The following is a 26,154-nucleotide window of genomic DNA, read 5'->3' as shown; positions in this document are numbered from 1 at the left end:
ATTTTTACTGCAGGTATATTAAAGCAGGTCAAAGATTATATCAAACAGTGTAGCAAATGCCAGGAGAAACTAGATCGCTCCCGTCCAATATCAGATACTTCAGAAATGTTGGAAGAATTGGGACTAGACCTTGAATCTGGAGAAGAAAGTAATGAATCAGAGGATGACCTGAGCAACTTTACTTCACCTCCAACTACAGCTCCTAAGTCTTCAAAAAAGAAGCCAGTATCCAAACATGAACTTGTATTTGTAAGTGATAATTTCCATTTAGCTTTAACTTTTCTTTTTTTTTTTTTTTTTTTTGGTGCTAGATCTGGGACTTGAACTCAGAGCCTGAGTGCTGGCCCTGAGCTTCTTTTGCTCAAGGCTAGCACTCTACCACTTAAGCCACAGTGTCATTTCTGCTTTTTCTGTGATTAATTGGAGGTAAGTCTTAAGGACTGGATGATCTCAGATCTCAGCTTCCTCAGTAGCTAGGATTACAGGCATGAGATTATAGGCTCCCCCTTGAAGTAGAGTATTTTGAATGAGACAAAAATGAATCCTGAACTCTGTTGGCTTGTTGTTTCTTACTATACTATATGTGTTATATGTGTTGTTCGCTTCCCCCCCCCCCCCCCCCCCTCCCCCAGTTCCTGGGCAGAGTCCCTGAACTCTTTTGCTCAAGGCCAGCCCTCTATTGCTTTGAGTTTGGTTTTCTGGTGGTCAATTGGAGATAAGAGTTTCATGGACTGTCTAGCTTGGAACTGCTGGCTTGGAACTGTGATCCTGATTTCAACTTCTGAGTAGCTAGGATTACAGGCGTAAACCACTAGCACCTGGCTTAGGCTTATTACTACCCCATTTCCATTGTTTTGTAATAAAATAGTCGTATAGGCAGAAAACTTTTTTTTTTTTTTTTGGCCAGTCCTGGGCCTTGGACTCAGGGCCTGAGCACTGTCCCTGGCTTCCTTTTGCTCAAGGCTAGCACTCTGCCACTTGAGCCACAGCGCCACTTCTGGCCGTTTTCTGTATATGTGGTGCTGGGGAATCGAACCCAGGGCCTCATGTATACGAGGCAAGCTCTCTTGCCACTAGGCTGTATCCCCAGCCCCCAGAATACTTTTTTTGGGTAATGAAAAATAGTGGTATAGGCATAGGCAGAATACTTCTTTGGAATACTCTTTTGGTCATAAGACTACTCTGACTAGATTTTTAATTATGTTTTTGAACTTTGTATTTTTGTTTATTGGCTTATATCAGTTTTATATGCCACCAAATTTCTGACAGTAAGAAGAAATAGATGGACTAGGAATGTGGCTTAGTGGTAGAGTAATTGACTAGCATGCATGAAGCCCTGGGTTGGATTCCTCAGTACCATATAAGCAGAAAAGGCCAGAAGTGGCGCTGTGGCTCAAGTGGTGGAGTGCTATCCTTAAGCAAAAAGAAGTTCAAGACAGTGCCCAGGCCTTGTGTTCTAGCCCCAGGACTGGCAAAAAAAAGAAGAAATAGAAAATAGTGAGACAAAACATACTGTGCTTTATTTAAACTAATAGGTAAAAGAAAGAATAACAGATTATTTCTTCACTTGGTAAAAGGGACATCTAGTTGACATCATACTTTCTTTTGACAGGTTGATACCAAAGGAGTGGTAAAGCGTTCTTCTCCAAAACATTGCCAGGCTGTCTTGAAACAGCTGAATGAGCAGAGACTTTCCAACCAGTTTTGTGATGTTACTTTATTAATAGAAGGAGAAGAGTACAAAGCTCATAAATCGGTTTTGTCGGCTAATAGTGAATATTTTCGAGATCTTTTTATTGAGAAAGGAGCTATTTCCAGTCACGAGGCTGTGGTGGATCTTTCTGGTAAGATTTTTTTTTTAATAGCTCTGCCTTTTGTTAATAAGTACCTTCTAGAAGAGAGAGTTGTCCTCTAACTAAAATTTATGCTAATAGAGGCAGGCCCACATACAGAAACCTACTAAGCCTATTGAAAAAAATCTTTAAAAAAAATTTATCATTCTTGTTAAGGTGTGTACAGCGGAGTTACCATTTCATAAGTCAGGTAATGAGTACCTTTCTTTTTTAGCCATTGTCACCCCTTCCTTCACTTTTCCCACAAGTTGTCCCTGCCCACAAGTTGCATAGTTCATTATCTACGTACCGTATACTGAATACCATGATTGCATTTGTTTACTCTTCCTCCCTCCCTTACTGCACCCCTTTCTTGTCCTCCCCTCCACCAAGAAGCAGAAAAAGGACCTTCTTTTTAAGCAAGGTTTCTAAGATAGAGTTATAGAAAGAACATGGTTGTACCAGAAGTATTTCTGGGATTTAAGCTGTTTGAGAGAAATCTACAAATGTATCTATGTTACAACACTAAGTGAACATGTTACTTAAAAATTACACACCTAGCTAAGTACTGGTGCTAATGCCTGTTATCTAGCTACTTGGGAGGCTGCGCATAGGAGGATCATAGTTTGGGGTCAGTATTGGCAGAAAGGGTTTTATGATTGTATCCCAATAGAACAACTGAGTGGTTGTGTTATCCCATGCAAGGGCTGGACGTGTGGCTTAGCGATAGAATACCTGCTTGGCCAGCATGAGCTTGAGTCCAAACCTTGGTATTGTCAGTATAGGAAAATGTCAATTATTATTTCACTTTTCCTCCTCTCTCCTGCCTCCTCCTTTTCCCACTCACTAAATTAACATGTTGGCTTTGAGTTATGAAGTGAAAATTTAGAAAGACTTCAAATCGATAAGCTCATTTATACATACATGTTCTTATAATAAGAACCTGCTGTGACTGGCATTCTGACATTAACTTTAGGAAATTTTATTTTCCCATTCTTGGAAGGTGAAAGACAGATGCTGATAGATTTTTTTTTTATTAGTATATGTTAGTTTTAGGCGGGGCTTATTGTTACAGTTCCCTACATGGATACAGTTTATCTTGATCAAACTCATACCTTCCTCTCTTAAAAAATGCCAACAGGTTTGATAGATTTATTTCAAAATTGGTACTATTAGGAATTTTTTCTATTAGTAAGATTTCTAGTTGTTTTTTTTTTTTTGGGGGGGGGGGTGCCAGTACTGGTGCTTGAACTCAGGACCTAGGTGTTACTGCCCCTTCCCTTCCCTTCCCTCCCCTCCCCTCCCCTCCCCTCCCCTTCGCTCCCCTCCCCTTCCCCCTCTCTCCCTCCTTCCCTCCTCTCTCTCCCCCACCATCTCCCCTCCCTCACCTGAGATTTCTTTCTTTCTTTCTTTTTATTTTTACCAGTCCTTGGGCTTGAACTCAGGGACTAAGCACTGTCCTTGGCTTCTTTTTGTTCAAGGCTTAGCACCCTACCTCTTGAGCCACAGCGCCATTTCTAGCCTTTTCTATATATGTGGTGCTGGGGAATTGAACCCAGGGCTTCATGTATACGAGGCAAGCACTCTTGCCACTGGGCCATATTCCCAGCCCCTGAGATTTCATTTTCTAAAAATCATTTTATAGTAAACACACAAAGACTCATTTTTTTTGTTGTTGCTGTTGGTCATAGGGCTTGACCTCAGGGCCTGGGTGTGGTCCCTGAGCTCATTTGCTCAAGGCTAGCACTCTACCACTTTGAGTCACAGCACTGCTTCTGGTTTTTGAGTTGTTAATTGGAGATAAGAGTGTCACAGACTGGTCTGCCCCGGCTGGCTTTGAACTGCAATCCTCAGATCTCAGCTTCCTGAGTAGCTAGAAGTACAGGTGTAAGTCACTAGCTCCTGACTCATTTTAGGTTGTTTTCCCCCATTGTTGAATGGAGTAATAGAATGTATAGTTCTTTTACAGTACTATTTTCTGAATATAGGAGGAAACCTCTTGTTCCTTGTAATTGTTTTAGACAGATATTTAAAGTATGATTTGGAATCAAATTATTTGTTGTTGTTGTTGTTTTGAGTCTTGTTAATTTTGTGGGATTCTTTTCTTTTCTTTTTTTCTGCCAGTCCCGGGGCTTGGACTCAGGGCCTGAGCACTGTTCCTGGCTTCTTTTTGCTCAAGGCTAGCACTCTGCCACTTGAGCCACAACGCCACTTCTGGCCATTTTCTGTATATGTGGTGCTGGGGAATCGAACCCAGGGCTCATGTATACGAGGCAAGCTCTCTTGCCACTAGGCCATATCCCCAGCCCCTGTGGGATTATTTTCTTTTGTAAGTTTATCCCTCCTCCTCCACTTTTCTCCTCCTTCCCCTTTCCTTCCTTTCTCTTATGATTTTGAACTTAAAAATTAAAATGTGGTTTAGTAGTGGAGTGCTTGCCTTGCATGAAGCCTTGGGTTCAGTTCCTCAGTACCATATAAACAGAAAAGGCCAGAATTGGTGCTGTGGCTCAAATAGTAGAATGCTAGCCTTGAGCAAAAGAACCTCAGGTACAGTTCTCAGGCCCTGAGTTCAAGCCCCAGGACTGGCAAAAAATAAAAATAAAATTTATTAGGTCATAGACCATAATTCAATATTTGGTTGATTTGTGGTTTATTTTTTTAAAGGAATATTCTTACTTCCAACTTAGCTTGGTCTTATAGTTTGTGGCATTGTTAACATGGTTTCAGGCTGGTTTTTTTTTTTTTTTTTTTTTTTTTTGGCCAGGCCATATCCCCAGCCCCAAGGTTTCAGGCTGTTTATTGTCAACTACTTTAGGGAAATTGGGGCTTAAATTCAGGGCCTGGGCATTGTGCTTCATGACAGAATTAGCCATGAGGATAATGTTAATCTCTTTCCTCAGTTTTTAATCCTGAAATATATCTCAATTTTATCCATCTATTTATAAATTCTCTATCTGTATATAAAAGCCTCACATTTTGAGTCAAAACTAGAGAATAGCAAATATGAGATTATGATTGCTTTGGTTCTGTCTCACTGAAATGGAAAGTTAATTATATGAGAACAGCTAGATATAGAGCCGCATGTGTAATGTATCATCAATATAAGGTGGAGGTAAGAATATTTCCTGGGTTGTATAATAAATAAAGGAAATGATATCATTTTCTTTTTTGGGTTTTGCTTGAGTATGTGTGTGGGGTGGGGGTTTTAAGTGGGAATTAAACCCAGGGCCTGTATACCTACTTTACCACTGAGCTACACATCTTGCCCTATGCAAGTTCTTTCCATCCTTTTTTCTTCTCTCTTTTCTTCCCTCCTTCCTTTTTCCTTCTTCTGCTTTTTATCTCTTTTCTCTCTCTTCTCTTTCTCCTCCTCCCCCCCGCCTCATGTTCTGGTCCCAGGTCTTGAACTCAGGGCCTTGGTGCTGTCCCTAAGCTTTTGTGCTCAAGGCTAGTGTTCTGTCATTTCCAGTTTTTTGGTGGTTGATTAGAGTTTCACAGACTCTCCTGCTTGGGCTGGCATTGAACCCTGGTCCTCAGATCTCAGTCTCCTGATTAGGTAGGACTACAGGTGTGAGCCACCGGCATCCAGCTTCCTATATAATTTCTTGGTTGTGTATTTGTGAAGGTAGTATAAGAATCAGCACTGATGTAGTGGTTTTTTTTCCACTTCATTTTTAAAAATCACATGAATATTAGGAATTAGAAATGGCTTTTGAAAGTGAAGCACTGAGAACATAGAAGAGAAATAAATTGGCTTTGATATTCTACATAAAATTAGAATGTAACACTTCATAGATGTGGTAATTTCATTCTTTGGATCCAGAATATGCAAACTGTAGCCTAAGGGCCAATTCTCCCTACTCTCCCTTTTCATAAAGAAATTTGTACAGTCAGTATCCATTATGTACATCAGTTTTCCAGCTTCATTGTAAGAGCTGAGTAGTTGTGACAGGCACTTCGTGATCTGAAATATTTATCATCTCATTCTTTGCAGAAAAAGTTAACTGTGCTGGGAATATGGCCTAGTGGTAGAGTGCTTACCTCGTATACATAAAGCCATAGGTTTGATTCCTCAGCACCACATATACAGAAAAAGCCAGAAGTGGTGCTGTGGCTCAAATGGTAGAGTGCTAGCCTTGAGCACAAAGAAGCCATGGACAGTGCTCAGGCCCTGAGTGCAAGCCCCAGGACTGGCAAAAAACATGAACTGACTCCTGCCCTAAGTCTTGTTTCTTGTTTAGTTCTAGAATACTTTGTTCAATTAAATGGACTACTGTTACTAGGTAATATAGCTATACTTACTGAAGTGAGGATAGGGGACAGGTTGGCTGACCCCTGCCTACTCACCAACCTCCCTTATTTTTTATCTTCCATTCTCCAGCAGCTATTGAAGGGAATTTGAGGAAAACCTGGGGTTCTAAGGAGTACAGTTTGAAAATGACTGCCTTACAACAACTCTTGAGGTAGTAAATCTGATATTTTCTGTATTAGGTCTTGAGAAATTCAGCTCATAAAAGTGAGTTAGTCAAGATTTGGTAAGCAGCCAGGACAGAAAGCAAAATCCATAGATAATTAATTGTAGAATTAATGGTCATAATTGCTACTTTTTTATTTTAGAAATGCTTATTAGCTATATGTTAGGGATTTAGAATCTACATTTCTCCTCCCACCAGAACACCGAAAATCTAAAGGTAATGGAAAACAAAAGTTTTATTAGTAAATGGCCAAGCAAGGCCTTGCTTTTTTTTTTTTTTTTAATCTTGTCAGAATTCTGTATCAGTTGTTCCTATGCAGTGGTTTTGTGATGGACTAACTTTTTTGTCCCCTACCTTTCTTGTTTCATGCAGGTTTTTGTAAAGCAAGCTTCCTTCCTTTGCTAGAATTTGCCTATACTTCTGTACTGAGTTTTGACTTCTGTAGCATGGCTGATGTGGCCATCTTAGCTCGTCATCTTTTCATGTCAGAAGTTTTAGAAATTTGTGAAAGTGTGCATAAACTAATGGAAGAGAAGCAGCTAACAGTGTATAAAAAGGGTGAAGTACAAACAGTTGCCTCTACCCAAGACCTGCCATCACAGAATGGAAGTACAGCACCTCCAGAGGCTAGCAATGAGGGAACCACAAACACTGTGTCTAGTGAACATGGGGGTTGTGAAATTGTAGTAGTAGTAAATGGAGAATTGCCAGAAGCTGAGCAGAATGAAGAACTAAGACCACAGCCCGAATCCCAGGTTTCTTCAGAAGCTGAAGCAACTATGTCATCTGTAGGAAGTGTAGCTGACTCCCATCCTGAAATAGAACCTGTTGCTTTAGGAACGAAAAACCAGGCAGAGTTAGAAACGTCAGACATTAGAGATGACACAGTTTCTAATTCTAATCCTATACTTTCGAAAGACAATATAACCAGTAGCTCTCATGAGGACAGTGACATAGGAAATGATGTATCAGCTGAAGATAACTGTGCTGAAGACATTCCAAACCATATGCAAAACCTTGACCAGCCTTTAAAAGATCATGAGAATCTAGTTGCATCAACAGCAAACAAAGACCTTGGCTCTGAGGATGATACTTACAGAAGTAGGCTTCGGCAGCGGTCTGTTAATGAAGGGGGATATATCCGACTACACAAGGGTATGGAGAAAAAGCTCCAGAAGAGGAAAGCCCTTCCTAAGTCAGCAGTTCAACAGGTATGATTTACAAAGGCTTGTCATTTCTTGTTTCACCTTTACATTGAAAGCATTCTAGTGATGAACTTTGGCCTATGGTAAAAATTATTTGGGATAGTTACAGACCAGCAATTTAATGTTTGAAGTACCAATATCATCACTAGGATAATAGAACTTTGAAGTATTTTAGACTCATTAGATAAAAAAATCAAAATAACCTTAAAACTTAGATTGTGTTTACTATTTCTTAACTAGGTGGCCCAGAAATTAGTTCAAAGAGGGAAAATGATGAAACAACCAAAAAGGGACACCAAAGAGAACACTGAAGAAACATCTCATAAATGTGGGGAATGTGGAATGGTTTTTCAGAGACGATATGCTTTTATAATGCACACACTGAAACATGAAAGAGCTAGAGATTACAAATGTCCCGTAAGTATCTGGAAAACTAATAATTCAAGATAACTCTAAATTTAATGCACAGTGTGCTAGTTGGTTGTTATTTCTCCCACTGGTTCCGATTTTTATCTCTCTGATATTGCTGAGTCATCTGCTTTATAATGTCATTTACTTGTACCCAAATCTTCAGTGAATTACCTGTGCTTTCTTTTTTTTTTTTTTTTTTTGCCAGTCTTGGGTCTGTGCTTTCTTTTATATCCTAGTAAAACAACAGAAAAAAAGTCATTCTAAAATTATAAATTTATAAGAGGGTACAGGTAACAGAGAGACCTTGGCAACTAGACCATGGTCACTAATACATAGTAAGTGATTCAGCAAATTTAACAGGACTTACTTTGAGATTTTTAGTAGAGAAGGCTACAAGTCAATTCAATTGTATTGAAGAATGAACTGCTACACAGTTCAAGATTTAGTAGTAATACCAGTAACTTTGAAAGTCATGGCAGTTAAATTGTTATTCCTTGGCCAGAGACCTTTTTTCCTCTGGAAAAGGTAAAACTATAACTTTATCAAGGGTAATTTTGTACAGTGAAGGTATACTATATAGAAAAACAAAATCTACAAAGATCAGATGTGGTGATACATGCTGAGGCAGGAGGATCTTGACTTTGTAGCCAGCCTGACACTCGTCTCAAAAATCAAACCCCACAAAATATAATTTATCTAAAAGATAAATGGAATGGAAAAATAATATTTATAACCAGACATAGTCAATCCTCTATGTCTGTAGGTTCTGTTTGTTTTGTTTTTTGCCACTCCTGGGGCTTGAACTCAGGTCCTGAGCACTGTCCCTGTCTTCTTTTTGCTCAAGGCTGGCACTCTACCACTTGAGCCACAGCGCCACATCTGGCTGTTTTCTATATATGTGGTGCTGAGGAATGGAACCCAGGGCTTCATGTATATGAGGCCAGCACTTTACCACTAGGCCATATTCCCAGCCCTATCTGTAGGTTCTGTACCCATAGATCCATCCAGTTGTCTGTTGAAAAAAAATGATTTTATACTGGACATATACAGGCTTTTCTTTTTACTTGTCATTATTCCCTACACTGGGCAGAAAAAGCCTATCACTTAGTGTTAAAAGTAATGTAGAGACAAGGTAACATGAGAATGCTAGGTGCAAATAGCATGCCTTTTTATCTATGTGAGTAGAACATTGTAAAGTTTGGTATTCTCAGGTCAATTCTGGTTTGTATTGGGCAAGTGTACTATAGATTCCAGGGGAAAAGTATACTACTGAGGGACTAGGACACTTTAAGAGAAACAATTTTTGTTTTGTTTGTTTGTCGGTCATGGGGCTGGAATTCCAAGCCTGGGCCTGGGTGCTGTTCCTGAGCTCTTTTGCTTAAGGCTAGCGCTCTACCACTCTGAGCCACAGTGCCACTTCCTGTTTTCTGGTGGTTAATTGGAGATAAGATTCTCATGAACTTTCATGCCACAGCAGGCTTTGGACCACAATTCTCAGATCTCAGCCTCCTGAGTAACTAGGATTACAGGCACGAGCCACTGGCACCCAGCTTATTTATTTATTTTAAATTTTCTTATTGTTATTGTAAAAGTGATATACAAAGGGATTACAGTTACATAAGTCAGGTAAAGAGTACTTTTCTTTTTGGATAGTGTCATCCCTTCCCTTGTTCTCTCCCAGGTTTTCCCTCCTCATTTTTATTTTTGTGCCAATACTGGGGCTTGAACTCGACCTTTGCCTGAGCTTTTTACTAGAAGCTGGTACTCTCACTTAGCCACAGCTGTACTTCTGACTTTTGCTGGCTAATTGGAGATAGGAGTCTCATGAATTTTCTTTCTTGGGCTGGGTTTGAACATTGATCCTCAGATCTCAGCCTTTTGAGCAGGTAGGAGTATGTGTGTGAGCCACTAGCACCAGACTGAGAAGAGGCTTGTTTGTTCTTTTTTTCTTTTACATTATGCTTATTTCCAGGTCATAAGTTTCAAAGAGAGGAGTTTAGAAAGCATCAGAATATCATTACCAGAAAAATACCAGAATATATCAGAATACTTTTATCAGAAGAAAAAAAAAACTATCACATTCAGTCTCCCTTGTCACATATAAAAGCGACCATTTTTACTAGGTGAAAGCTCACCATGGCTCTCTGAGTCCGGAAGCTAGGTAATGATGACTTAAAGTGAGAAGTAAAGCAGAATCTCTGAGACTCCAGAAGAGTTTTTAAAGAATAAAATACAGATGATCCCTGACTTGTAACAGTTTCCCATTTGAAAATTTTTACTTTATGATTGATTTATAATGATGTGACTATCATAAAAGATAGCTACATATAATATAAAATCTTGAAAATGTTAGGAATTGTAGTTGACTAAATATCTCAGAAGCTATAGAATAAAAAGGTAAATCAAAGAGGATTGAAAGTAATATTTCCAAATAGAACTTGGAAGAACAGAATTCATTTATGTAATTTCAGAATCTAAGAGTAGATTTTTTTCTTGTTAAAAACATATACTGATTATATATCCTAGTAATTAAACTTATATCAAAGTACATTGTGGACTTTCAGAATCAGAGCCAAAGACAAAAATCTTAGAACTTTTCAGAAGAAGGAAAAAAAAATTGGCTGTGCTTCAGCCAGTTTCATGCCTAGCTACTCAGGAGACAGGTTCAGAGCCATAGGGAAAAGTCCATTAGACTCTTGTTTCCAATTAACCAGCAGAAAAAGCTGGAAGTCTACCTGTGGTTCAAGTGGTAGAGCTCTAGCCTTGAGCACAAAAAGCTCAGTGACAGTGTCAAGACCCAGAGTTCAAGACCCAAGATGGGCACAAAAGAACCACACCAAAAACCTTACAGGGAATTAGGATCAAAATGGCTTTTTCCCCCCTGTGAGCTGGCTTCAAACCTTTCTCCTTAGATCTCAGCCTCCTGAGTAGCTAGGATTACAGACATGAGCCATTGGCACCCGGCAATGGTGTGTTTTTAAAACTCCTTCCAGGAGGAAGTTGAGAGAAGCTAGTGATGAATTAGTAAATACAAAGGGAAGTAAAGCGAAATAAAAAGCAAAGAAAAGATTATAGCGTACCAACTGGCCCAGCTTTAGTAACATTTATAATCTATTGGTATAAACATTAACCTTGTTCTTGTATTATATCTGAATGCTCTAATATGTTAACTTTGTTTTTAAAATAGGGTAAGAGGAACCATTACATCTGTATAGGGAGTAGAGGAATGAATGAGGGAATCAGCTTCCACTGCACTACATTCGTGGCACTTACTGCTAGAAAATAAAAATCAAAACAGTGTAAAAGAAAGTTAATTCTAGTAGAAAAGGAAGATGATAGGTCAGGAAACCAGTTTTTTTGTTACTCTTTTTTTTTTTTTTTAAATGGGTCCTGGGACTTGAACTCTGGGCTTGGGCTCTTATCTCTATGATTCTTTTTGCTCAAGGCTAGCACTCTACCTCTTGAGCCACAGCGCCACTTCTGGCTTTTTCTATATATGTGGTACTGAGGAGTCAAACCCAGGGCTTCATGTATGCAAGGCAATCACTTTACCACTAGGCCATATTCCCAGTCCCTGATTATAATTATTGTAATCAGAATTGCAAAGTTGAAATTTGAATCAGGTTTCACTTAATATTTTGTGATGGAAATAAATTTAGATAAAATCTTGTTTACTTTTTCTTTTAGTTATGTAAGAAACAGTTTCAGTATAGTGCCTCGTTACGTGCACATCTTATTCGACATACCAGAAAAGATGCTCCAAGTTCATCCTCCTCCAATTCCACATCTAATGAGGCATCGGGAGCATCATCTGAGAAGGGCAGGACCAAACGCGAATTTATATGTTCCATATGTGGAAGAACGCTACCGAAATTGTATTCTCTTCGAATACATATGTTAAAGCACACAGGGGTAAAGCCACATGCATGCCAGGTAAAGCTGTAACATTCATTTTGCTACTTAGAGAAGGCACTAGTTGATGTATATTTAGGAGTCATTCTCACTTTTATAAAATATCAGGGAAATTTATGTTCTCAGTTTTTTGCCTTTTTAAGTAAGGAGTGATTCTTTATTGTACTCTTTAATTCATACTGTTATGCTGCTTTTTTCCCCCTACTATCTCAATTATTTTGGAAGCCAAGTGCTAATCATTTACTCACAAATTTAAGTGCCAAGTACTGGTTGGGCTTTTCTGTTCTAGTATTGAAGAAATGTGCAGCCTGTAGAAAATAAGTAGAAAATAAGCACGTAATGCAACTTTTTTTTGTTTTGATTTAACACAATTTCCTTTCTAGTATGTTGGAGGTAATAGATAACAACTCCCTCCCCCTTTTTGTTTGCCAGTCATGGGGCTTGAACTCAGGCCTGAGCACTGTTCCTGAACTTCTTTTTTCAAGGCTAGCATTCTACCAGTTTAGCCACAGTACCACTTTTAGCTTTCTGTTTATGTGGTACTGAGGAATTGAACCCAGGGCTTCATGAATGCTATGCCAGCACTCTACCACTAAGCCACCTTCCCAGCCCCTGAGTAGATGGTTCTTTTTTTTTTTTTTTGCCAGTCCTGGGGCTTGGGCTGGGGCCTGACTACTGTCCCTGGCTTCTTTTAGCTCAAGGCTAGCACCCTACCTCTTGAGCCACAGCACCACTTCTGGCTGTTTTCTATATATGTGGTGCTGGAGAATTGAACCCAGGGCTTCCTGTATATGAGGCAAGTACTCTTGCCACTAAGCCATATTCCCAGCCCTTAAGCTTTGATGTCTCTTGAATATAAGTTATACTACATATCAACCTCACAAAGATAAAACAGGTATTTCTCTACTGTCTGAACTTTTATGTAGACTTAAGAAAGATTACAACAATATTTGTCAAATACTGAGTCACGAGAGATCAGCTAGCTACAATCCTAGATATTTATGGTTTCAACTTTCACTGTCATTTTGCTTTAAAATTATTACATAAGATATGTACACTACTTATATATTTAAATCATATGTATTAGTTTTCTTGGTTCTCATTCAGAAATACTGACTTAAACACTACTTTTCATTATACTGACTTAAATACTACTATTCTTTTTTAGGTCTGTGGAAAAACTTTCATCTATAAGCATGGTCTGAAGTTACATCAGAGTCTCCATGAGTCACAAAAGCAATTCCAGTGTGAACTGTGTGTTAAGTCATTTGTTACCAAACGGAGTCTGCAGGAACATATGAGTATTCACACAGGTAATAAGAAAGTTATATTTCTATAATTTATTTTATATATTTAAATTTACTATTATATCAATTATGCTGCTATGTCGGAATTATGCTGATGGTTGTATATGTTCATTTTTTGTTTATTTCTTTATGTAGTTGCAATATATTTTAAAAATTATTCATCTTTTGTGTATCTTTTTCCATTTCCCCTTCTCCCAAGTAGTCCTATAATGTGCAGTGTTTTTTTGTTTTATTTTGTTTTTAAATAATGAGGCATTAAAGTAGTATTTTTTTTTTTTTTTTTTGCCAGTCCTGGGCCTTGGACTCAGGGCCTGAGCACTGTACCTAGCTTCTTTTTGCTTAAGGTGAGCACTCTGCCACTTGAGCCACAGCGCCACTTCTGGCCATTTTCTATGTATGTGGTGCTTGGGAATGGAACCCAGGGCTTCATGTATAAGAGTCAAGCACTCTTGCCACTAGGCCATGTTCCCAGCCCTGCATTAAAGTATTCTTAAATATAGTTTTAGAGCTACTTATTTGTATGGAAATGTTCATTGTTTCTGTCAGTGTGGAAAATGTGTACTGAGCTGAACATGGTGATGCATGCTAATAATCCCAGCTACTCAGCTTAGCACAGTAGCTCACACCTGTAATCCTAGCTACTCAGGAGCCTGAGATCTGAGGATCATGGTTCAAAGTCAGCCTGGGCAGGAAAGTCCATGAAACATCTCCAGTTAAGAAACAACCAGAAAACTGGAAGTGAGACTGTGCCTTAAAGTGGTAGCGTACTAGCCTTGAGCACAAGAGCTCAGGGACATCACCCAAGTCCCCAAGTTCAAGCTCCAGGACCAACAAAAACAAACAAACCTTGCAGCTACTCAGAAGTTGAAGGCAAGATAATCGAGAGTTCAAGGGCATTCCAGGCACCTATCTAAAAAACAAAATGCAAATAAAGAGTTGGGTATAGCTCAAGTAGTAAAGAGAATCTTTGCTTAACATGTACAAGTAAGACCTGGGTTCAGTCCCTAGTACTACAAAATAAAAGGGAAGGAAAATATGTATTAGTGTTAAACCATTAGGGTCTTCAAATTTTTGTTCCCTGAATCTTTTTTAATATATGATTATAGAATACAGCTAAAAACATGAGTTGAGGGGTGGAGCACCTGCCTAGCAAGCACAAGGCTCTAAGTTCAAACCCTAGTACTACCCTCTTCCCCACTAAAAGAGAGGATGGATAGATACATTATAATGGAAGAGGGCTATGTACCCCTTCATCTAACTTTTATAATTATTTTCTCCAATGCAAAAAAAAAAAATACATGTTTTGACTGAAATACTTGAAGTCTCTTCTAAAAGTGAATGTACACAGTCTGTAGTTGCCTCTGAAGCTTCTTCATTTTAGATAATCTTTTCAAGGGTAAAAGAAATTCTACCTAAAAGCTGTCATATTTTACCTTTTAACACCCTATCATCTTGTGCTGAAGGAATCCACAGTTAAGAAGAAGTGACTACTGATGTTCTCATTAAAATCTACAAAGGCTTTGTTTGTACCTCTGTTAACTTGGTTGCATACCAACAGCTCTGAATTTCCTATGCTGTATACTTTGGCTGTATCCAAAGAGAAAAATAATAAACCTGCTTTTTGGGTTTTTTTTTTGTCAGTTGTGGGCTTGATCTCAGGGCTGGGAATTGTCCCTGAACTTTTTCACTCAAGGCTAGTGCTGTACCACTTTAAGCCATAGCACCACTCCTGGTTTTCTGGGGATTAATTGGAGATGAGTCTCATGAAGTTGGCTTTGAACCACAGCCCTCAGATCTCAGCCTCCTGAGTAGCTAGGATTATAGGTGTGAGCCACCAGCACCCAGCTGAATTTGGCACCCAGCTGAATTTCATTTCTTTAAAGAAGCCAAGTTTATACATTTTCCACCTAAAATTTTGTTTTTCATGTATTTGTATATTATACTTTCTATATAGCAATAAATAAGAATAAGCAGTTTTGTTTCAATAAAAACAATGATCATTTCATGAAATGGTTATGCTTTAAAAAGGTTAAATGGTAGGCAGATATAAATGTCAGCATGATAGATAGATTACAATTTAAATGGAACTTCAGTCCAAACATACCTTCATATGTCCGTTAAAGCAAAAATGTAGAAATGGCTAATGAATGTTTGATACTCACTGCAGAATTTGTATTTAATCCATAGATTTTGTAAGCATATCATATTCTTAGGGAACTGGCCTTTGCCAATACAATCATGTTTTGCATAGTGATGTTTCAGCCCATAGTGGACTTAAATGTGCATATACAAGTGTAGTCTCAGAAGAGTATGTCACCCAGTGGGTCTAAGAATATGCCTAGTGGTAGAGTGCTTGCCTTATATACATGAAGCCCTGGATTTGATTCCTCAGTATCACATATATAGAAAAATCCAGAAGTGGCGCTGTGGCTCAAGTGGTAGAGTGCTAGCCTTGAGCAAAATGAAGCCAGGGACAGTGCTCAGTCCCTGAGTTCAAGCCCCAGGACTGGGGGAAAAATAAAAAAGAGTCTGTCAGGGCTGGGGATATGGCCTAGTGGCAAGAGCACTTGCCTCGTATACATGAAGCCCTCGGTTCGATTCCCCAGCACCACATATACAGAAAATGGCCAGAAGTGGCGCTGCGGCTCAAGTGGCAGAGTGCTAGCCTTGAGCATAAAGAAGCCAGGGACAGTGCTCAGGCCCTGAGTCCAAGGCCCAGGACTGGCAAAAAAAAAAAAAAAAAGAGTATGTCATAGGTCAGACACACTGTGATGTTTGTACCATGATGAATTGTTTAAGAATGCATTTCTCACAAGGAATTTTTGTTGGTTAACTTTTTATCAGTGACAAAGACAAAAAGGAGGAAAAGTTTATGTTTTGCTTTGGAGTTAAGGTGAGACAAGATAACTGGGGTGGTGGGATATTGCTCACCTTCTGGAAACTAGGAAGCAGACCGAGTGGGAAGGGGCAGAGAGGTCAAGATACACCTTTCTAGGGCATGTCCCCAGGACCTGCTTCCTCCAAGTAGGTCCCACTTATTTTACATTACCCCCAAGAATGCTACCATATTATTAGTCTATCAAGGGAATAATCTGTTTATTATTAGATCAGATCCCTAAGAATCCAACCACATTCCCAAGCCTATTAGCTGGAAATGTAAGTGCCTAAAGATCCTCATGGGCCTATGAGGAACATTTCATATTCAAACCATTACATTCTACTCCTACCCAGAAAGATATACGTTCGTCTCATTGTACAAAGTGCGTTTCAATCTGCCTTAAGATTCTCTGATAATTGCTCAGAAGATTAAGTCTAAAGTTTCTTCAGAGGCTCAAGGCAAACTCGTAGCTGTCAGCAACTACATGAACAGCAAAGAAGTTAAAATATGTACAAAATACAATGGCGCAAGAGTATACATGCCCTTTGTAGGAAGAGGAAAATAGAAAGGAGACCAAAGATACTGAGCTACAGCAGGGGAGACATTAAATCCTCTAGCTCTGTGGGGTTCTGTATTTGACAGTTGGGGCACATGGTGAGATGTGAGCTCTCAAATGCTTAGGCAGCTCTTCTCTGAAGCCTTGTTGTTTGCAACCTTAAGCTGGCTCTGCTTATAGCTTGTGGTTTCATTGGCAAGTTTTCTGTGTTCTTGGCATCTCCAATATCCTGGATCTATATTGAATCTTCTGGCTTAATGGCAGCTTTACACATTGTCTTCCTAAGGATTCCCCACGAGGACTGTGACCTCGATCCTCTTTGCCTGGCCTCCCAGGCTTTCCTTGGGAATCCATGGAAACCTCTAATGAATGCCCCATAACTGTTACAATCGAATGCTTTTAAAAAACCAAGGTTGTATGGTCAATAAGAAGTCTGCTGTCAACTGAAGCAAGTGGCAAGGCCCTCTTGAACTGTGGCTGCCGTAGAATCTTTACATAGATGACTAAACACAACAAAATAATTCCCTATCTGCTCCAGTACAAGCAGGGCTTTTCAGAGGCATTCTCTCCTCAAGGCAAAATGTTTGAAATGAGTTAAAACCTTTTTACTCTTCAACTGTGATGGATTAGGGCCAGCCAGTTCCTTAGCTGCTCTCAAGATATCTTATTCACCTCTTGTAAAACATGTGGCTTCTTTTTATTGGAGCCATTCTTTAACATGAGATTTTATTTTTCTTTAGTCCCAATTTTATGTACTCCTTTTTTCTCCAAACGTTGTGCTTTGCCTCTGCATTCAGTTCTCTGTGAATTTGGGCCGAAAGAAAACAGCAAAGCTGGGCACTGGTGGCTCACCCCCGTAATCCCAGCTACTCAGGAAGCTGAGGTTCAAAAGCCATCTCAGGCAGGAAAGTCTATGGGCTTTTCATTTCTAATTAAGCACCAAAAAAAGCAGAAATGGAGCTGTAGCTCAAGTTTAAGAGTGCTATCCTTGTGCACAAAAGTTCAGACAGCACCAAGGCCCACAGTTCAAGCTGCAGAACAAAGAAAAGGACACAACAAAATTCATTGTCTGAATACTGGGCTGCTTTGAAATTGTATTTTTCTACCAAATGAACTAGTTTGCTACTTTTACACTCAGTCACCTAGTCTCAGGATGCACACAAAATGTAGACAAATCTTTTGCCCGAATGTGGCACTTATAGCCTCTTTTCTGATCCCGAAAAGCCCTCATTCTCATCCAAAGCATAAAAGTATGGTCTATGTTGTCTACATTCCAGTCCACATTGTTTTTCTGTACTCACACCAGAATTGCCAATTTAACTGTACTTAGTGTATTCTAGCGCTTCTCCTCTAGCCTGGATCTCTAAATTTAGTTTCCCAAATTCATCACAGAAGCCAGTTCCAGAAGATTCTAAACCACCTCTGTTAAGTAGTTGCAACAGTGACCCTCACTGCCAGTACCAGTTTTTGTGTATAGCCTTTTCAGGGAGCCATGCTGCCACAAGCCCTGGTGTTTCCTTCATGCACTGAGAGGAATGAAGGATGGTAGGCATGAGCTCTGGACAGGTAGTAGGTGCATGGAGTCCTGGGCAAGATCCCATGGCTCGGACTTGAGGATGTAATTCCTATACTTTAGAGGAGCTGCCCGCTCTCCTCCACTCCTCATCTGTTACTGCGCCCTCTGCCTTTTCCCTACCCAGAGCCTCCATCATCCCATCCTTCTACCACTGCCTGCACAATGGAAACCTCACTGCTGCAACCCAGCTCCCCAGGTGTTTGTTACAGCAATGAAAAGCTAACATAGTATCCCTTTCATTGTGCAGTGCAAGACTGCTGTTGTTTGGGAAGGAAGGAAGGATTTTGACTTGTGTTATTTTTAGAAGTTTCTTGCCAATGTTTACATCACCATGGTCCATGATAAAGAAACTATTGAAATCATGATATAAGCAGTTCATTGGAGATGATTGCTAGGTTGGTGACATATTTTTTCTCTCTTTCTCTCTTTCTCTCTTTCTCTCTTTCTCTCTCTTTCTTTCTTTCTTCCTTCCTTCCTTTCTTTCTTTCTTTCTTTCTTTCTTTCTTTCTTTCTTTCTTTCTTTCTTTCTTTCTTTCTTTCTTTCTTTCTTTCTTTCTTTCTTTCTTTCTTTCTTTCTTTCTTTCTTTCTTTCTTTCTTTCTTTCTTTCTTTCTTTCTTTCTTTCTTTCTTTCTTTCTTTCTTTTTTCTTTCTTTCTTTCTTTCTTTCTTTCTTTCTTTCTTTCTTTTCTTCCTTTTCTTTCTTTCCAGGAGAGTCCAAGTACTTCTGCTCAGTTTGTGGAAAGTCTTTTCACAGGGGTTCTGGACTCAGCAAGCATTTAAAGAAACATCAACCAAAACCCGAGGTTCGAGGCTATCATTGCACTCAGTAAGTATGTAATGTGGGAAACATGCATTCATTTAACTTGATTATTTTATCTTATCTTATTTATTTATTTTTGGACTATCCTGGGGCTTGCACTCTGGGCCTCGACACTGTCCCTGAGCTTCTTTTGCTCAAGGCTAGCACTCTACCACTTGAGCCACAGTGCCACGTCTGGCTTTTTCTATTTATGTGGTACTGAGGAATCGAACCCAGGGTTTCATGCGTGCTAGGCACACAAAGCCCTCTACCACTAAGCCACATTCCCAGCCCTCCCTGAGCTCTTTTGTTCAGGGATAGCACTCTACCACTTTTTTTTTTGGCCAGTCCTGGGCCTTGGACTCAGGGCCTGAACACTGTCCCTGGCTTCTTCTTGCTCAAGGCTAGCTCTCTGCCACTTGAGCCACAGCGCCACTTCTGGCCGTTTTCTGTATATGTGGTGCTGGGGAATCGAACCCAGGGCCTCATGTATACGAGGCAAGCTCTCTTGCCACTAGGCCACATCCCCAGCCCAGCACTCTACCACTTTGAGTCACAGTGTTACTTCCAGTTTTCTGGTAGTTAACTGGAGATAAGAGTCTCACACACTTTCCTGCCAGAGCTGGCTTTGTACAGTAATCGTCAGATCTCAGCTCCCCAGTAGCTAGGATTACAGTTATGAGCCACCAGCGCTCAGTTACATTTTTTTTATCATAAGTAAAAAATCTCAACCCAAATTGGTTGAGGTTTCTGAAATATGCTTAGAAGTCTGTCATTTAATGTAAACTTTTTTCTAGTATATAGATATGGTAATGGCAGTAATTTAATCTCATAACCTCCTAAAAGATCATTGATTATCATAAAAGATCATTTTCTGTCAGTACAGTGCTGGTGGCTCACACCTCCTGTAATCGTACTCAGGATGCTGAGTTCTGAGGATCCTGGCTCAAAGCCAGCCCAGGCAGAAAAGTTTATGAGACTCTAATTAGCAAAAATCTGTGGCTTAAGTGGTAGAGCACCAGGTTTCAGCCAGGATCTAGTACCTTAGTTGCTGTAAAAGTCCTTAGGTTCATTCTAATTATATCAAGTTAAGTCATTTTTATATCCCTGAGTCAATCACTATGGCCAAGGGAAGGCTGTGCCTTACCCTTGTGGTCTGTGGTCAAGGAGCTGCTCACCTCCAGCATGGGACAGAGTAGGAAGGTGGGGAAGGGTGTGCATAGGAGAGCAAAACCAGGTTGAAGTGATGGACAGGGCCTTTCTCTAATAATTTTTGGGCACTCTACATGGTGCTGTAGAGGTTAAAGAACTTAAATGTTACGAGACTGGAAAATTGGGGAATTCTTTCTTGTTTTTGCCAGTCCTAGGACTTGAGCTCAGGGCCTAGGCACTGTCCCTGAGCAGCTTTTGCTGAGAAGGCTTGCACTTACCTGTTGAGCCATGGTGCCACTTCTGGCTTTTTATGTTTATGTGGTACTGAGGAATTGAGCCCAAGGTTTCATGCATGCTAGGCAAGCACTCTACCAGTAAGCCACATTGCCGGCCCAGTTGGGGAATACTTTTGCTTTAACCTTGGGGTTATCTTACAGAGTTCTAGAAATTAGTATACTGAGTTCTTATAATACTGTTTTAAAGACAATCCAATTAGATAATTAAACTTTATTACAGATGTGAAAAAAGTTTCTTTGAAGCTAGAGATCTTCGCCAACACATGAATAAGCATCTTGGTGTGAAGCCATTCCAGTGCCAATTTTGTGATAAGTGCTATAGTTGGAAGAAAGATTGGTATTCCCACGTGAAATCTCATTCTGTCACTGAGCCTTATAGGTGAGTAAATATGAGGATTCAAACTTGAGAAATGTATGTATGTCAATGAATTCTTTTTTTTTTTTTTTGGCCAGTCCTGGGCCTTGGACTCAGGGCCTGAGCACTGCCCCTGGCTTCTTCCCGCTCAAGGCTAGCACTCTGCCACTTGAGCCACAGTGCCGCTTCTGGCCGTTTTCTGTATATGTGGTGCTGGGGAATCGAACCTAGGGCCTCGTGTATCCGAGGCAGGCACTCTTGCCACTAGGCTATATCCCCAGCCCTTTTTTTTTTGTTTTGTTTTGTTTCGTTTAATTTCACAATTGAAAGTTACAAAGAACTATAAGGAACTGCCATTTACCTTTTACCTGTATTCTCTTACTCTTTACATTTTGTTCCACCTACTTTACAATCCATTTCCTGCCCTCTTTTTCCTTCTCTTCATTCTTCTTGCCCTCCTCTCTCTTCCCTCTCACCACACACTACACACATAATTATATTTACCTGATCGTGTTTGAGGGTGTGGTAGACATATCGTACCCTTCACCCTTAAAAATGTTTGCTATTTGTTAGTAATAGGGACTTTTTCCTAGGTGATCACTATCTAATTATCAAAATCTTGTCTGTATTTTAAAATATGCCAGTGGAATAGAATCATGTGCTTCAAACTAAATAGTTGTGAAATTTGCCCTTTATTTAGTAGATGTACTCAAAATTCGATAGGGGATCTTCCTGTCTCTTTGTAGCCATTAGGGGCTGGGGGGAAGTCTTGTGGCTCACAGGTGAGCAGGCTAGATTTTCATTCTGTCAGTTGAGTGTGTCTCACTAGATCCACAACTACTGTCAGGTACTTTCTTTATTCATGACCACTGTTTGAGGTCTAAACTCCATACCTTTTCACACATCAGTAGAATCTTCACCTGGTGAACTTTGGCTCTAATGACTTACCCTAGCCTCAGTATGACCATTTATACATTTATATAAAGCTGGGCTAAGTCTAGGTAAATTTTTATTTTGTGTTTCTTTTTTTTTATTAATTGGACATAAATTTTTTTACAAGGTGTTGTGCAAAGAGGGTGCAGTTACATAGTAGGGCAGTGTGTACATTTCTTGTGATATCTTACGACCTGTTTTTCTATCCCTTGTCTAGGTCAAGTTGACATATATGCAATATACAATGTATCAAGAACATATACAGTATTCACAGACTTGGTCTCTACTGTCTCTCCGTCTCCCTTTGTTAACAGTCATATATCAGGGAGATCATGCCCCTTTGTTTTCTGTGTTCTAGGCTTGTCTCACTCAACATTATTTGTTTGAGTTCTGACCATTTCCCTGTGAATAACAGTATTTCACCATTCCTAATCGCTATGTAGTATTCCATTGTGTATAAGTACCATATTTTTTGGATCCATTCGTCTGTGGAGGGGCATCTGGGTTGTTTCCATATTTTGGCTATTGTGAATTGTCAATGAATTCTTAATGACTGCTGGATAACATAATTGAGGTTCCTTCCCCTATTTTAGGTGCAATATATGTGGCAAAGAATTTTATGAAAAAGCTTTGTTTAGAAGGCATGTAAAGAAAGCCACCCATGGGAAGAAAGGAAGAGCAAAGCAAAACTTGGAACGGGTGTGTGAACAATGTGGGAGAAAATTTACTCAGCTGAGAGAGTACAGGAGACATATGAACAACCATGAAGGTAACTTAGTATTACAGATAACTGAGTAGAATGATTGCTAATCCAGCAGCGCTTCTTTTATTATCCCTCTTGCCCCTTTTCTTACCTTTAATGCCTTAGAAGACTTATGCAAATAATAGAGGTGATACTGAATCTGAGGACATAATTATTGGAAAGCTCACTTTCATTATCCTAGGTATGGATAAATGAGGTTATACCCAGAAACTAAAGTTTGTAAATGCTATTTTATTTTTTATTTGAAATATAATTAAAGTAGGCTGGAGAAAGAAGCTTTCATGCAAATAGGATAGTGGTCGTTTTGATTTCATATAAATTTTATAACATCACTAGAATGATATTGTATAAGGAAAACCATTAGGTGCTGACTAAAAAGATGACCATAGTCAAGGTGGATAGGCATGGGCACTTGTACACTTGCAGTTCATCATTTTTCTCCCATCTTTCCTCCCCATACCCCTTCTCTTTTTTGACAGGAGTTAAGCCTTTTGAGTGTTTAACATGTGGAGTAGCTTGGGCTGATGCTCGGTCTCTAAAACGTCATGTCCGAACACACACAGGAGAACGGCCCTATGTGTGTCCCGTGTGCAGTGAAGCCTACATAGATGCCCGGACGCTTCGGAAACATATGACTAAATTCCACAGAGACTATGTGCCTTGCAAAATTATGCTGGAAAAAGACACTCTTCAGTTTCATAACCAAGGAACTCAAGTGGAGCATGCTGTTAGCATCTTAACTGCAGACATGCAGGAACAAGAAAGCAGTGGTCCTCAAGAGCTTGAGACAGTGGTGGTGACAGGAGAAACTATGGAAGTTATTGAAGCTGTTGCAGCTACTGAGGAGTGTCCATCAGTATCTACGCTTTCTGACCAAAGTATTATGCAAGTGGTTAATTATGTTCTGGCACAGCAGCAAGGACAGAAACTATCGGAAGTTGCAGAAGCTATTCAAACAGTTGAAGTAGAAGTGGCACATATTTCAGAAGCAGAATGAATATTGAGATAGCAAAAAAGAAGATAGATCTTGTACACTGAACTCACAGAACGTTTGTTTACAGTTCCATGTGACTGTCCACTTGAGAGGTTCTGTGTTTATGCCTTAGGCTGTTGGTACCATTTCCTTTGGCCAGTAAGTTCTGTACAGAGTCCACTTACTGTAAAGAAATGGAGAACAAAATTCTGTCTGCTGATAGTGGTTTATCATGGTATGTTTTTTATGAATTAATGTTTATAAATGGCTTACTAAATTTAATGTTGTACAGTTTTATTTGTATTTTGACATTATTTTATTATATATTCTGAGTTTAAAAGGCTATACAAGTTAGCTTTTTTGTTTTATTCTCAAAATACAGAAGTTCTGTGATTTCAGTTGCTACTTGTAATTAAAAAGAAAATTTTAATATAAATCATTTCATAGGATGCATAGGTTTATTTTTTTTTTGTAGGTCTGTGATTCACAACTTACTATTTATTTAATCCTTTTTGAGTCAGGGATTCCTTTTTCTGTTTTAAAGCACTTAAGTAGTTATGTGTTGTAATCAAGTTCAAATAATATATTTATCTTTGTGGGAAACCCCTAAACTAAATACCTGATTTTTAAAATGCCATTCAAGTGCATAAAATTCCTGTTAGAGCCTTACTGTGCTTTTGCCTCCAGGCATATAATTGGCCATGGGAAACATGTACTGTTTATTAAACACTGTTGATGGAAAATTTCTCCTTTAACATAGGACTGTTAATTAAAAAAAAATCTCTTTGCTGAAGAGAATGAACAAATTAAATGAATGCACAGTTATGTTTGGTTATGTTTTCATCTTTTCTATCATGTTTGTGTTGTAACTGCAGGTGAAAAATAGGATAGCAATATGGATATCCTGTGGATACCATATAATTGTCAAAAAATTTCAGAATATTGAAGTCTTCAATACAGCCCGCATTATAGAATACTACTTGATTATGCGTCTACCAAAAAAAAAAAAATCTTGAAATTGTACCTGAAACTAAGTTATATTGATTCATGTGTTTGATTTTTTTAAGGTCTTCCTCTTTGAGCTAGTCAATTTTCCGATTTTTAAGATAACCATGGAGAAATCTCACATTTCTCTCTAAGAAAATACCATTCAAGCTATAATTGTTAAAACTAAGCTTTTAGGTATTAGAAGCTATCTTAAGGTATAAAATTAAGATATATACAGATTATATGTAATTCATTCCTAAAGCACAAAAAAAATGTGCCTTGTTGTACATATATTATAAAGATGCTTATTCCCATTTACTTTAAAAATGGCTTTATGTATAAATGTGATAGCCATGCTGCATGCATTATAATTGCATATGTAATATTTGCATTTGCAAATTTTTCATTGTTTCAATGGCTGTGTGGCTGACTTCCAATTCTAAATAAATCTACATACAGCCTGTTGTAATGGCTGATTGTTTACTATGTTAGTGAAAAAGTTTTTCATTATACAATTTGAAATTGTATTTTATGTCCATTTTACCAGTTACTACATTTAGTTAATTGTAAAAGCCCATTAATGTATGTCAGAAATATGTAAATAAAAGATGTTCAATCTTGTTTAAAGCATAAGCTTTGAAGTTGAGCCTCATTACTGTTTTCACTTCATGAATCAGTCTTACTTCATGTGTTTACTATCAGAAACCAAAGCATACAATACTGGTGGCATGATTTACGTGGTAGAATTTGTGTCTAGAAAGTAGGTTCAGTGCCAACCTAAAAAAACCCCGATATATTCTAGCAGTAGTCCCCTAGCATGTTTTTTTTCCCCCGCTGTAGACAAAGTTTGCTACTGTAACCCAGTCTCATTGCACTCTTGTCATCCTCCTCCTACCTCAGCCTTCTGAGTGCTGGGGTTATGGATTTAAATCAAACCATACATTTAAATCAAAAGGCAGTGTTTATAGAGAATTCCTTTTTTTTTTTTTTTTTGCCAGTCCTGGCGTTTGGACTCAGCACTGTCCCTGGCTTCTTTTTGCTCAAGGCTAACACTCTACCTCTTGAGCTACAGTGCCATGTCTGGCCTTTTGTTTATGTGGGGCTAAGGAATTGAACCCAAGGCTTTATGCAAGCAAGCACTAGGCAAGCACTCTACCACTAAGCTACATTCCCAGCCCCTAGAATTTCTTTTTTTTTTTTTGGCCAGTCCTGGGCCTGGACTCAGGGCCTAAGCACTGTCCCTGGCTTCTTCCCGCTCAAGGCTAGCACTCTGCCACTTGAGCCACAGCGCCGCTTCTGGCCGTTTTCTGTATATGTGGTGCTGGGGAATCGAACCTAGGGCCTCGTGTATCCGAGGCAGGCACTCTTGCCACTAGGCTATATCCCCAGCCCCCCTAGAATTTCTTAAGGTGGCTGAAACTGCTAAATTTAGGGTTAATTTTTGTTGTTTTACATAGTACTTTTTAAGTGATGAATTTAATTTAAAAATATAATTGTTAGTATTCAGCTGTTGTACAGAGCAGTTACCATTTCATAAGTCAGGTAATGAGTACATTTCTTATTGGACAATGTCGCCCCTTCCTTCAGGTAATGAGTACATTTCTTTTTGGACAATGTCACCCCTTCCTTCACTTTCCCCATTTTCCCTTTTCATCCTTGCTCATAAATTGCATAGTTGGTTTTCCACATAGTGCATAGTGAATACTATGGACTGCATCTGTCCCCCTCCCCCCCACCAAAAAAA

At 39.2% G+C, this 26,154-nt stretch overlaps 1 protein-coding gene across 2 annotated transcripts in view; it reads left to right on the top strand.

Moving 5' to 3' along the window:
- Positions 1–25,179, top strand: part of Zbtb11 (zinc finger and BTB domain containing 11) — a 30,352-nt gene extending 5,173 nt beyond the window's left edge. Inside the window, exons 2-11 of one of the 2 annotated variants that reach the window (XM_048346524.1) lie at positions 14–249; positions 1,613–1,844; positions 6,680–7,518; positions 7,753–7,929; positions 11,611–11,856; positions 13,004–13,148; positions 18,861–18,978; positions 20,620–20,778; positions 22,281–22,456; positions 22,930–25,179. In XM_048346524.1, coding sequence (XP_048202481.1) covers positions 14–249; positions 1,613–1,844; positions 6,680–7,518; positions 7,753–7,929; positions 11,611–11,856; positions 13,004–13,148; positions 18,861–18,978; positions 20,620–20,778; positions 22,281–22,456; positions 22,930–23,447 — 2,846 coding nt within the window. In that variant the 3' untranslated portion in view covers positions 23,448–25,179. The remainder of the gene's footprint in view (positions 1–13; positions 250–1,612; positions 1,845–6,679; positions 7,519–7,752; positions 7,930–11,610; positions 11,857–13,003; positions 13,149–18,860; positions 18,979–20,619; positions 20,779–22,280; positions 22,457–22,929) is intronic. The other variant, XM_048346525.1, reaches the window with a different exon arrangement.
- Positions 25,180–26,154: the final 975 nt, after the last annotated feature.

This window comes from Perognathus longimembris, chromosome 5 (assembly GCF_023159225.1).
Source record: "Perognathus longimembris pacificus isolate PPM17 chromosome 5, ASM2315922v1, whole genome shotgun sequence".
NCBI lineage: Eukaryota > Metazoa > Chordata > Mammalia > Rodentia > Heteromyidae > Perognathus > Perognathus longimembris.
Note: the sequence above shows the minus strand (reverse complement) of the source record. Positions and strands in the feature narration are given on the sequence as shown.